The 13,420-nt window shown below is 38.8% G+C and overlaps 1 protein-coding gene and 1 long non-coding RNA gene across 3 annotated transcripts in view; one reads left to right on the forward strand and one right to left on the reverse strand.

The window, feature by feature from the left end:
• On the forward strand, window positions 1-13,183 carry YIPF1 (Yip1 domain family member 1). 2 transcript variants are annotated; one of them, XM_075182135.1, is made up of 10 exons: window positions 1-90; window positions 916-975; window positions 1,294-1,448; window positions 4,454-4,534; window positions 4,872-4,959; window positions 5,614-5,730; window positions 8,047-8,213; window positions 8,811-8,993; window positions 9,643-9,781; window positions 11,605-13,183. In XM_075182135.1, exons 2-9 carry the CDS (start codon window positions 945-947, stop codon window positions 9,730-9,732), a joined length of 912 nt encoding a protein of 303 aa, XP_075038236.1. In that variant the 5' UTR covers window positions 1-90; window positions 916-944; the 3' UTR covers window positions 9,733-9,781; window positions 11,605-13,183. The 2 variants fall into 2 exon arrangements, with proteins under 2 accessions (XP_075038236.1, XP_075038235.1); XM_075182134.1 differs by having other exon boundaries at window positions 2-90; window positions 9,643-9,738.
• Window positions 3,689-13,420, reverse strand: part of LOC142099055 (uncharacterized) — a 24,451-nt gene continuing 14,719 nt past the window's right edge. The window contains exon 2 of the long non-coding RNA XR_012678466.1: window positions 3,689-4,566. This is a non-coding gene — a long non-coding RNA (uncharacterized LOC142099055). The remainder of the gene's footprint in view (window positions 4,567-13,420) is intronic.

Genomic DNA, 13,420 nt, shown 5'->3' on the forward strand with positions numbered 1-13,420 from the left:
TGCAGCGCTGCGATTGGCTCACGGCTATCACCTGACCGTAGCTGTTGCCAGACTTCCGGCAACAACCTCACCGTCACGTGATCTGGAGCTGTAAGTGACTTGCATGATTTGTGTGGCTGATATGTTTGCATGTTCTATGTACTGTCACATAGCTAGGGAGGGCTTGTTACTGGGAAGAGGACATGCACTATTTATATGCTGCATGACTTGATATTTTTGCACCTTGTCTTATTTCATTCTAACATTCTCATTATGCCATGCATTAAATACTGATTAATGGGGAATAATTCACTAGTATAAGTTATCTGTAGTTGTTATTATTAATTTTAGTTATCATTAAATATCTAGACATTCAAGACTGCATTGATATATTATAAAACTTCATGTGTACTAGTTTGCAAACAGCGACAGCCATCTAGAATGCATAGGAAAATACATATTCGGTTAATAAAATAATGTATTTGGTGGACATATAGTAAAACTGGTGCACATATAACTCTGCAAAAAATGTGATATCACCCATAGCAGCACATCAGACATTTGCTTTAATTTTCCACACTGTATGTGTTAAATGATAGGATCAGTGTGCAACATCATCTTTGGCACAGATTTCTGTGCACCGGTTTTCAAAATGAATAAACAAATACAGATCCATTTAAATGTATTAGTCATATTTTTTTTAAAAATAGACAAAATGTTGGCATATAATCAGAGCAATACAGAAATAGTAGTTGCTTAATCAATATATAGGTTCACAGCAGGTTCTTGAAAGGGTGAGGTTACCCTGAAAGGAACACGTATAATCAGACCAGTAATCCAAAATTATGGCCACGTGTTTTTATGTGCTAGAAGAAGCTATTGGCATGCCTTTTAATTGTAACTGTGTTTGTTCTATATTTGGCATGATGTTTGCAGGATCAAAGTGACACTAACAAAGTGAAGGAATGGCGACCAGAGATGACCTTACGTTTCAAGGTAAATATTAAAATTGGAATTTTATTTATTAATTACAGGTAAGTATTGGATAACTTTTGCTAGGAGGTACCATTGTGCCAATATGTTGTGTTTATGATGGTAATGAATCCACTTACATAGAACAGTGCTTATATCCAAATATGCAACTCTGCATTTACCAAACAAATAGGTTCTACTATGTAACTTAAATGTTACATATTTTTAACCATAAAATTGAACTATTAAGCTAATTATTACTTGGTTACATGGATATTTTGTTTTTACTTTAACTCGGGTTTTCACAAAGGTACTCAAGTTGTGCTTGTGCTGTTTTTATAGAGTTTGATGATGCCGCTAATCTATTAGCTGCCAACCCTGATGCCACTACTGTGAGCATCGGTGATACTGAAGACACTGGTGACAGCCAACGAGGGCGCAGATCTGGAGATGAAGAAGAAGAGTTGCTAGGAAATGAAGATTCGGATAAAACCGGGGTGAGTCCCAAAAAACACCCTGAAAAGTAGAACCTTAAAGATTGTTCAGGGGCAGTATACAGTTATATCATCATCATCAGCAGCTATTTATATAGCGCCACTGATTCCTGAGTGCTGTACAGAGACCTCACGCGCATCAGTCCCTGCCCCATTGGAGCTTACAGTCTAAATTCCCTAAGATATACACAGTGAGAGAGAGAGATTAGGGTCAATTTGATAGCAGCCAGATAACTAGTATGTTTTTGGATTGTGGGAGAAACCGGAGTACACGGAGGAAACCCACGCAAACACGAGGAGAACATACAAACTCCACACAGATAAGGCCATGGTCGGGAATTGAACTCATGACCGCAGCTGTGATGCAGAAGTGCTAACCACTAAGCCACCGCGCTGCCCAATATTATATTTCACAGTGCCAAGCTAGAGAATATCGGCAGTGGGATTTCAGTCTATTTACTTAGGATTTTGGGATTAATACCTTTAGCTGTTTATGTAGAATGTGCGCTACAGGTATTTGTTTCAGATGCAGTCACGAGGTTGACAATTGTCACATGTTTGACAGGCATATTTTGATACAGAATTTGTACTTTAGGGCAGCATATCTTAGAAGTTTATGGCGACTATTATTTGGAAAAATAACGGCTAATTTAACCTAAAACTGAGATCCCCCTCCCACTTGTATATCACAAAGAATACTGAATTGTCATAGTCTTCTTTTCCTTGATTGTTATAACCACTCTGGATAATCTGAAAATGATCCAGAAGTTGCTCAGTTCATGCAATCATATTTCTGTGAAAGACTGCACCGCATACCATCAGATGTGTTTCCCAGGTTCTCTGATCTCTAGATGGGGAATCTAGAATGTTTTGCTTGCTTATGTTTTTATTCACTGCCATGCTCTCTATGATATTATCCAGTCTGTTTGTAAAATTTTCAAACTAATAAAATACTAGTCAAAGAAAGTATCCCATCCCTACAGTGTATATTACAGCTAACCTTTAGTGTTCTTCACCCTACATGAAAAAATGGATAGAGTTTCATTGTTGTTATACAGCTTTCTCTGCGTCTACTACCCCCTATACTGACTGGGAGACCAAAGAAAACAGTGTAATTCCACACAAAGCGGTGGACTGTCCTCATATTTTAGCAATGTCAGCAATTGAGAGATAGATATATATATATATATATATATATATATATATATCTATTATAAATCTAAATTATATTCTATCTCTATATGTATATTAGTACTGGAAAAACCACAGTTAATCCTATTTGAATGCCTCTGTATTGAAATTTATGTAGCAAGATAGAATAAAATATAGCCTTATTAATCATAGATTATTCATAAATCAAAGTGGCCTAAGGGCTTAATACAGGTTGCAAATAGTTGTATATAATATAGTATAATCACATTCTGTGTATTATTATTTCTTCATCACTGTAATCACAGAAAAAAACCTGTTTGGTATGGACCCATATATTTAATAGAGACCTATAACTGTGTTATATCTTATTGTACCTAATTATAATTATGTTATTTATATCCATCTTCCAAAAGGACCAAAATTAGCTTAGGAATTTAGATATGAGGTTGCAGCTAGTTGTGCCTTGTGAAACTACAAGTCCCAGCATACCCTTCCAGCAATGAGCTACTATATATATTGGCAAAGCATGCTGGGACTTGTAGTTTCACAACACCTGGAATGTCAAAGGTTAGGCAACACTGAGCTATATAGTGCAGTTTGGGCACTCTACTAATGAGATTAGCTGCACTATTGTTCAACAATATTATCCCAAAATCCTATAAGTGGTCCCTATATTGGATATTCGGTATCCATAAAACCCACAGTTCTGTCTCTAAGGGTCTGCTTATATAGCCCTATTAGCGATTTCAGTAGTGGATCTAAAATATAGTCAGATTGACATACTATGAATGGTGTGTCCAGCCGCTGCCAGTCCCAACTATCGGTTTGACCGGGAGACCAAACTGATTTGTTCTGTAGAACAGGTCTTATGTGGGCGTTATTGAATGAGCTGTTAAACTCCTCTCCCTATTACTACAATTGTTTATTTGCTCAGTAATTACACAAATTGTTTCTTTGTAGAAGATGCACTGGAATGTAAATTTTCAGTTACAGGAATATGGAAATGTTTGCATCAAATGTCAGACTAAAACCTATAAACAAATCTTAGATATTTATTGGGGGTTTTTTTCTTAATAAAATGACACTAAAAATAGAATTTTACTTCACTTTATTATCTTGCACAAAATGTCCTAAATATCTACCAGCATTATCACTTTGTACTGTGAGACTGACACTCCTGCATGTATTGCGTTCTTGGTGAAGTCTCAATGCGAGGCCAAAAGGTTGATTTAATACAATAACATGGTAGTTGAGTATAGATTCCATATTCTGTTTATTTATTCCAGATATTGCATAGTGCAGTGTTGACTAACCTGTGACACTCCAGGTGTTGGGAAACTACAAGTCCCAGCATGCTTTGCCAATATATAGCAACTTATTGCTGGAAGGGTACACTGGGACTTGTAGTTTCACAACACCTGGAGTGTCACAGGTTAGCCCACACTGGCATAGTGTCTACCACAGAACGTATCATGCGGTTGGCTTAAGGGCCCACCAAACCTTAAATAAAAGTTGACTTATTTTAAAGAGTACTAATAACAGTGTCAGAGATAGCGGTAAAAGATTTAGACGCTTAACAGAATGGAAGATATTTGAGATGAAGTTATGATCACGGAGGGAGATTTCTTCTTGCACACAGCAAACTTCCTGTCTGTACCATTGAAGGTCACTGCCTTCAGCCTCTCCTCTGCCTGCCATAGATAACAGAAACATTTAGCATACACCCGTCTAATTAGCAAATGTCCAACATATCAAGTTTTATGAATGTATTGGAATTATTTTCTGTAATTGTTATTACTGGCATCTGTTTAAAGGCAGCTGTGTTTAAGTACAGGATTTGTGTTTCTGTTTTGCAGCTGCTTGCTGGACCGAAGAAGACTGCCCCCTTCTGGACATTTGAATATTATCAGACATTCTTTGATGTTGACACGTACCAGGTAAGTGGAAATGTCCAGGACCTGACAAAAGTCTACATAGAGAAAAAGAAAAAAACATGTATTCAAAAACGGTGCACACGTTTAGAAGATATGTGAATATTTATACTGTTGAAAATAAGTCACACAAAAATTCCTGAAAATTTCAAGAAATTCAGAATATTTTTTTTTTATATAAAAATATAATTACTTTATTTACACTTCCACTTTTCCTTTTTATAAGGTTTAGTAAATCTACCCCATTGTGTCTTCTTACTGATTATTCCGATCATACTCCTGTTCCGTAGCCATTTTCAAGTGGTGAACACTTCTGATTACCCAATCTAATGTATTAAAACAGGTTCTGGATAGAATAAAAGGCTCTGTTTTACCAATACCTGGAAGAAACTTTGTAAGGTTGTACGTGAGAAGCAATCCAGATCTTTATGGTGAGTTTTAAATTCATATAATTGCCACAATCCATTGCTTTAGTTTGCTGGTCTTTGTTCCCTATTTGTCCCCTGTCACCAGTGCACTGTGGAGAATTAGTGAGTGGTGCAGCCCTTGCACTTTCCATTAAGTTGTAAGCTGTTATAGGAGAAGTCAAGTTGCACAACTTACTCTTTTTAAGTAATGCTCCCTCTAAGACTGTCACTGCAGGACTGACAGTCTTTGGTGCTAAGTGATATACATGTGTGTGAGTAAAGGAGACACTTGATTGGATAGGTTCTGCAGTCATCCAATCAGGTGCTCCTTCTACTTACACACCTTCCGTTAATACATTTTGAATTTCTCATGGTACCTCTGACCTTCCAGGCGTTCAAATAACGGTGGGTGTTTCATTATAGGAACTCCCCCATTACTGCTACTCTGTAGTGTTGATTAGCAGATGGACATTCCCTTTAAGACCATACTCTCAGAAAATACCATTTATCTTATGTCTTTCTTTTTAAGCTAGTTAATTAATTATTAATGGTTTTTAAAAGATCGTTTGGCTGAGTTTCAAGTAGTGGTCTTTTTATTTTATATGTTAATCTGCCCCATTAACCTTTTACCAGAGACACTATGATTATGATTGTATATAATACAACTTTCTTTGCAAGGTCCTATCTGGATTTGTGCCACACTGATTTTCACCATCAGCATCAGTGGGAATCTATCTAACTTCCTCCTTCACAACGGTGAGCCACAATACCATTATGTGCCTGAGTTTAGAAAAGGTGAGTGATACATTGTTAACAGACAACAAGGAAGTAAAATGCAATATTCATACTTTATATTACAGCTTTTGTAAAACGTAAAAAACCCCAACAACAGCTTTCTGTGTTTACATCACCCATGTACAATGTATAATACATGTCATGTTCAATTGTATGTTCTCTCCGTGTTTGCATGAGTTTCCCCTGGATGCTCTGGTTTTCTCACATAGTCCAAAAACAAACTTGTTGGCTGCTGACTAAAATGGACCTTAGTATGTGTGTGTCCGTGTTTTGTGGGGAAATAAGACTGTAAGCTCCAATGAAACTGATGTGAATGACAATTTATTCTCTGTACAGCGCTGCGTTACATGGTAGCGTTATATAAACAAACAATAATAATATAGTCAAGTCTATAGTAATACATTAGTAGTGTAACCGATTGCAGAATAAAGTATATCCTTATCTTTGGGTGAGTAGGGAGAACCGAGACAACAATATATTGCTTGCTTTTCCGCACACTGTGTTTCCTATAACTCTTATGCTTTGTTTTTTTACTCTTCCATCTTGATTACTGCAGCCAGAGATTAAACTACCCTACCCCAGAGATCTAATAACCGCTCATTTACCTGTCTCTGCCCCAATTTAAGGTTTAGTGTGCAACCTGTCACATACAAAAGGAATGAACACACTGCAGCTCTGTTTCAGAACTATAACGGTCATACTTTAGTAATCACACATCTCATAATTTCGAGAAATGCTCACCCTGCAGCTTTGTGCTTTATAGGATCACAGAGGTCTTCAGTGATTTAGTATCTTATACAGTATGAGGGTATTTTCTCAGATGTAGCAGAGGGTTCTATGTGGGAGACACCACATTCCCTTCAGACCTACCCTTAAATAAACATATCTGTTTACTGACAGGCCTATCCAGGTGTTAGTTATGTTGTATACAGGATTCATGTAAATTTACTCATATAGTGATTTAATTTTTGTTTCAAGAAACTCTGATCATTCCGGGAATCGAGTCCAACCTGGCGCCAACTAGAATGTTATTTTCATTTGCTGTTCTCCTGTTTGATCATTTTGTTTTTATCCTATTTGCTGTGGAGCTCTGTTGTGATCCTAGTTATTGTTATTTTGTATGTACCATCTTTTTTTATTTTTGTTTTTCCTCTGATTCCTGATGCATCTGCATTTTTTTAAAAATATATTGGGCAGACCATGTAGGTTCACTTGTATTATACCAGAGTGTTTAGTTGTGCGCAAACTGTGCGCTTCGTAATTAAGGTAATTTGCCTTTTAAGATATGGCTGAAAAGCTTCTTTTTATTTGTACCATTTATAATGAACCCTTTTCAGTGCCCATACAGTACTAAATCAGGCACGCCAGGGATAGTAAGTCCATGAGGGGTAAACATCGTTTAGCACCAGATATAAATGAACATACTTTTTGTTTATTAATCTAGTCTTTAGGGGTAATTAAATTCATCTTGGTTGCACAGACAAGCCTTAGGATAAGGATAATGATACTGGGGTATAGGGTGCCTCGTTATTTATGCTAATACAGAAATTCTGAGAGTCCTGTAACAGCCGTGTAATTTACATAAGGGATAAATGCTTCCATATATATTGTTCCCATGGTTTGTACATAAAAAATTTCTACATATAACCATATGTCTTATTTATTTATTTATTAGGAAGAGATTACATATAGGGCCGTAACATTTACATCCTTTCTAGAGGTCACAAAGGGTATGATTAAGTCTGCTCAATCAAAATGTCTCTTATCTGTGTGAAACAGTGGTGGAAGTGAGCTGGCACACAGTTGTATGCCATACCGGCACCTCTCCTACTGCCTTCAATGTAAAACTATACAATTCCATTCCTATTGTTCACAGCGCCGCTTTGACCACTGATGTGGAAGGCTGGTATTTCATGGTAAATGTTGGGAACACTTACTGCCTAGCTCCCTTGCCTGAAGTGGACCCCTTTGCAAATATGAGGGGCAGTTTGCAACTTCATCCCAAAATCAGATAGTGGTACATCAAAACAAAAAGTATATTTCTACACTGGTAGAAATATACTTTGTCTGAGCTTTTTTTTATATGCCTGGGATACTTTTAGATCCTGATCTAGGATTACACGTTGGTCTTGGAGCAGGGTCTGGGCTCTTGGTCTAACATTAGGTCTAGGGTCTGGTATTGGGTTAAAGCTTGGGGTAGATGTAATGCTTGGCTTAAGGTTGGTTCTAGAGCTTGGAATAGGTTCGAGGATTGACCTAATGTGGGTCACAAAGCTCATTTGTTTCACCACTTCAACAATGATCTTTGTTTTTTAGTGTCCATTGCTGCCACTGCCATCTATGCCTATACCTGGCTGGTGCCACTGGCTCTATGGGGCTTCTTGTCATGGAGACACAGCAAAGTAATGAGCATGGTGTCCTATTCTTTCCTGGAGATTGTATGTGTTTATGGCTACTCCCTCTTCATCTACATCCCCACTTCTGTGAGTAATCCAGGACCTTTAAATGTTACACCTGACAGTGATAACCTGTTCTCTACCTTCTGTTGTAATCATTCCCTATTTAATTATACAGGCAAAGTGCTCCAGGTAGAAGTTCAGCATCTAAAATATGCAGTAACCTTAGCCTTACAGAGAGAGAGATTTATACTCAGTATTTATATTACTACCTGGACAAACATCGACTGCAACGTGCCAGTGCACCAATAATCTCTTCTTATGTCTTAGGCAGCTGGAAGTATTCACAATCAAATGGAAAAATTGGAATCAAAATGTTGTTCATCACAAGTAAAAAAAAAAATACAATAAAGTGTAATACTTCTCAAATCGTAATGAGCACCTTGGCTTTGGAACATAAATAGTAAACGCCATGTGAAAGGTTTTAAATATATGCGCATAAAACATGCTTAAAAATAGACTCACAAATATTGAAAATGGATATGTACCACTCTAAGCACCTGAGCAAGTGCTTCACTCTAATTCCCCACTTCTGTATTGTCTGAGATTATATTTTTATAGTTTTTACTTTTTTTTTATATATGTAATAGCTCTAAACCATTATCTCTACTCTGCTCTGTGTAGGTTTTGTGGATTGTCCATTCAGAGATTCTCCGCTGGGTCCTCATGTCCGTAGCCATGTGTCTGTCTGGAGCTGTTCTCATGCTGACGTTTTGGCCAGCTGTACGGGAGGATAACAGGAAAGTCGCCATTTCCACCCTAGTGGCCATCATGCTTCTTCATGTACTGCTAGCGGTTGGTTGCAGGGTAAGTCAACAGACTTCACTATATCGTTCAATTCTAATGTGTTCACAAATGTTCGATTGCTCGAAAATCGATTGCTCCAGAAAGATCTGTCAATTCAAATATAAAGATGTGATTGTACTGTGCCCAGTGTGTCGCTGTGCCCCATGTGTCTTTATGCCCTGTATTGTCGCTGTGCCCCGTACCGTCGCTGTGCCCTGTACCGTCGCTGTGCTCTGTACCGTCGCTGTGCCCCGTACCGTCGCTGTGCCCCGTGTGTCTTTATGCCCTGTATTGTCGCTGTGCCCTGTATTGTCGCTGTGCCCCGTACCGTCGCTGTGCCCCGTACCGTCGCTGTGCCCCGTACCGTCGCTGTGCCCCGTGTGTCACTCTGCTCTGTACCGTCGCTGTGCCCCGTACCGTCGCTGTGCTCCGTGTGTCACTCTGCTCTGTACCGTCGCTGTGCCCCGTGTGTCACTCTGCTCTGTACTGTCATTGTGAAGATATGAATAGCGTGATGGTAATCGATAATATTTTAATTCCTATTTTCCATATGGTTTCATGCATCCAGAGCACATGATTAATACAATAAAAGGATGTGGCTATACAGTGTGCGTACTGTTTAGTAATTTGTAATAATGTGTATTTTTAAAATGTTTTTTATCTTTTTTAGCAATACTTCTTTGATCAACCAGAAGTTAACAATATTCCGCACACCAAGGCTATTATTAATACAACAAAGGGGGTACTACAGAGTCACTGACAGGAGGTAAAACTATTGTCCACAGCTGCCCATTGTTCCCAATTTCCAGGTACAGTCCTGTATTTGTAAAAAAAAAATGTCTCTGCAAATATTACATTTTTTAGTATTATCAACTATACAAAAAATAGCCTTCCCGTACTGTATGTTAGATGCAATGCTCACTATGGGGCTGATGCAGGGTTGGAAGGATTACAACCTGTAAGCGCAAAATGTGATTTACCATGTGCGTATGCACAGTAAATGGTAAATCTGCCTGCTGCCCATCTCTACGCCAGTGAGTAGCCTGAATACAGTAATGGTGAATGCAGGTGGAGATACGCCAGCAAAAAAGTGTGCCCCCCCCCCCCCCCCACCCCAAAGAAAAAAATACCAGCATTAGGTTATACCAGACAGGGCTGGGAAAATTTCAGCATGGGGTCTCCTCGCAGTAGTGCCAGCCAGCAATTGGCCAGTCAGTACAGGGCTAAATTACCTAGGGGGATCAGGCCCACAAAAAATGCAGACCTTCCCCAGGACAAACTAGCCTGTGCTCAAAGGGCTAATACCACACCACTCGGTGGATGGTGTGAGTTAGTTATTTATATTGAAGTGTAGTACTACAAGCTCCAATATACCCATGGGTGCCTAGGCACGCTGGCACTTGTAGTACTACAAGCTCCAATATACCCATGGGTGCCTAGGCATGCTGACACTTAAGGGGCCACCAGTGCACCTTGAAAAAAATGTTCTAAAGAAAAAAAAGACACTGCACCAAAAACACTTTTATCCTAAATAAATTATCCCTCACACATCCCTCTTTAGCCCCTTTAATTTCATCACCTAAGTACTGGCATTAAGGATTGCACCTCCAAAATCTTCTGCTAGCATTCCCGCTCCTGGCAAACAAAAAAAAAACATGTCGGTCTATGGGTATTATTATTATTTTTATTATTATTATTTTAGATTTGTAAGGTGCCACAGTGCTCTGCAATGGCGTACAGTAGGGAAAACAGGTCATACATAAAACAGGGACATACAAGGTAGACCAAATAAATGCAGACATGAAAACAAAGGGTGTGAAGGACCCTGCTCATTAGAGAGCTTACATTCTAAGTGGAAGAGGGCACAGCTGAAACAAGGTGCAAATGTGGTTCAGAGTGGAGATTGGGACAGTTGTGAGGGTGTATTAGAGTGAATAGTGTTTATCAGGGATAAGGTGACCTCTAAAAAAGAGATGGGTTTTCAAAGAGCATCTAAAGATTTGCAGGCTGTGGGAAAGTCTGATTCAGCGTGGTAGGGAATTCCATAAGTGGGGAGCAGCACGGGAGAAGTCTTGTAGGCGGGAGTGAGAGGTGGTTACCAGAGACGAGACAAGGCGCAGGTCAGAGGTAGATCTAAGAGGGCGGAAGGGAGAGTATTTTGATACGAGATTTGAGATGTGTGACGGGGTGGTGTTTGGGCTTTTGTAGGTAAGGGTGAGTAATTTGAATTTGATCCTGGAGGACACAGGCTGCCAGTATAGGGATTTGCTAAGTGGTGCAGCAGATGTGGAGCGGTGAGAGAAGAAGATCAGTCTTCCAGCAGCATTTAGGATGGATTGAAGTGTGGATATATGGGTGTCAGGAATACCAGCTAGCAGGAGGTTGCAATAGTCAAGACGGGAGATGATGAGAGAATGGATAAGAGTTTTGGTAGCATGTTGAGTAAGAAAAGGGCGTATTCTGGCGATGTTTTTAAGGTGGAGTCGACAATTTTATTTTAGTTCTTATCTCTCACGAGACAAAAATAGTATGCCCACGATGCAGATATGTGGAAGAGTTCTGTTGTCTTAAAACAAAATTGTACCTTTTTTAGTTTTATCAGTATTTTAAGTATTAATATTTTTCTTTCCAGATGCCATGCCAGTTTCCTCAGTCCACACGAGTGCCAGCAGGGTTCCATCATTGCCTGGTGAAGTAAATGCTGAACCCTCAGCCTCAGACTCGGGCCTTACTCATGTGTTGGGTCCTCCTCTTGTTTTTTTAATTTTCTCTCTGTAAAACTATTTATTGAATGGCTTTTATTTGTATGATATATTATTCCTGGTGTGGAGGAGACTCTGGAGGATACTAAGAGAAATCACTACAAGCCTCTAGTCCTTGGTTCTGTGTTCTAAGAACACTGGAGATAAGGACTTGGAGTCAGCCTGCAGGGCTGTTTGCACAAGTGGTTTGTCCTCTGACCGTGAAACTTATTTAACGTTTATTAATGGTAAAATAATGTATAATTATGAAAGGTGTGCTCTATTATAGGATGACAACCCATTGTTAATCCATCCTGCTCCGCACATATAACAAATACTTAAATTGGAAATCCTGGCGTTCTTTGGTAGAGCATTGGGTCCATCCATAGTTCTTCAATAGAGCTACGTGGAAAACTAGAACAAATACTGGTCAGACGGCTCTCTGGTTCAGGTAACGGCGGTCTCAGAGCTGCGGACCCTCCCAATTTGCTATACATACAGGGCAGGATTAAGATCACCCCTTTAACAATTTGTTGATCTATTTGGACAGGAATCCTATTTGTGTTTTCTGTTGCAAATACCCATCCATATAAAAGCTACCAGGCACCATTGTACTAATAGAATGTGGATCTTTGTACTTGGGATAGAAGTGCTTGACAGTAATGTATGTAGTGACCTTGTCTGGTAGTGTTACCCATCTGCTAAACACATGGAATAGCCTCTAATATCCATTCAATATAAAATGAAAGCTACTTTATGTAACATAAGAGCACTACCTGCAGTAATAATATCACATAAATATTTAAAAGTTGTAACTGGCAGGAAAGCATTAGAACTTGCTGTGTTTTAGATAAGGCTTTTGGAATAGGTGGATGTCTGTTTTGCCCTATGTTCAGCCAACTTTGTGCATGTAAATTTATCGATGGACACTACAAGGTGCCTATAACGGCTGATGTTAGAGGGCAGTGGCATGCAGTGAGGTGGATTACATTAAATACTGATAACTCCTGCTGTAATCTGTGAAGGTTATAATATGCCAAAGTATTGAACTTAGGTTTAATCGCTATAAAGGGGTGTGGGCTTTTTGGGTGTGGGTTATTTTGACATAGAACAGATCTCAGTGGTACTTATGACTTTTAAATTGTGTTTGAAGGTGCAGGGGATCCCATCATGATTTTTACTATCTAGTACATTATAAATCATCACTGCTTGTACTTGTACTCGGGACCTCTGCAGGATACCTGCAGGGCAGGAGGTATCCGACTCATTGGTGGCCAACTCCTGATCGAATAGCCACAGTACTGATCAAATCAGGTGCGTGCTGTCGTTTCATTTAGTGTGTTGGATGCTTCCTCTCCTACAGCTCTATTTTTCTTTTCTTAAGATAAGATGTCATTAGCAGCTGCAGAACAGGTTTGTCTGTTTAGACAAAAATAATCCTGTAATAAAAATTATACTAAAGCAAAGAAATTGAAGTTGCTCCATTATTTAAGTTTGATTTTTCGACGTGTATGAAGAACTATTTCTCAAGAAACAATATGAAACTCCAATATAAGTTATGCTTAAACTTACATAGATTTCCACCAATAATTATATGTGAATTGACGAATCCTGCAGGGAATTATCATGAAATTCAAAATGTAATGTTAATATTTTTATTTTTGGATTAAAATATTAAAAATACTTCACAATACAGAAATTACAATG

The sequence above is a fragment of the Mixophyes fleayi genome, chromosome 8 (assembly GCF_038048845.1).
Source record: "Mixophyes fleayi isolate aMixFle1 chromosome 8, aMixFle1.hap1, whole genome shotgun sequence".
NCBI classification, from domain to species: Eukaryota; Metazoa; Chordata; class Amphibia; order Anura; family Limnodynastidae; genus Mixophyes; species Mixophyes fleayi.

What these genes read in the sequence shown, in the direction of transcription:
- YIPF1 (XM_075182135.1), top strand. Translation starts at nt 945, where the DNA reads ATGGCGACCAGAGATGACCTTACGTTTCAAG. An exon ending in TTGATGTTGACACGTACCAG is followed by an intron (nt 4,535 to 4,871) that starts GTAAGTGGAAAT and finishes GTATTAAAACAG; the next exon opens with GTTCTGGATAGAATAAAAGG. An exon ending in TGTGCCTGAGTTTAGAAAAG is followed by an intron (nt 5,731 to 8,046) that starts GTGAGTGATACA and finishes TTTGTTTTTTAG; the next exon opens with TGTCCATTGCTGCCACTGCC.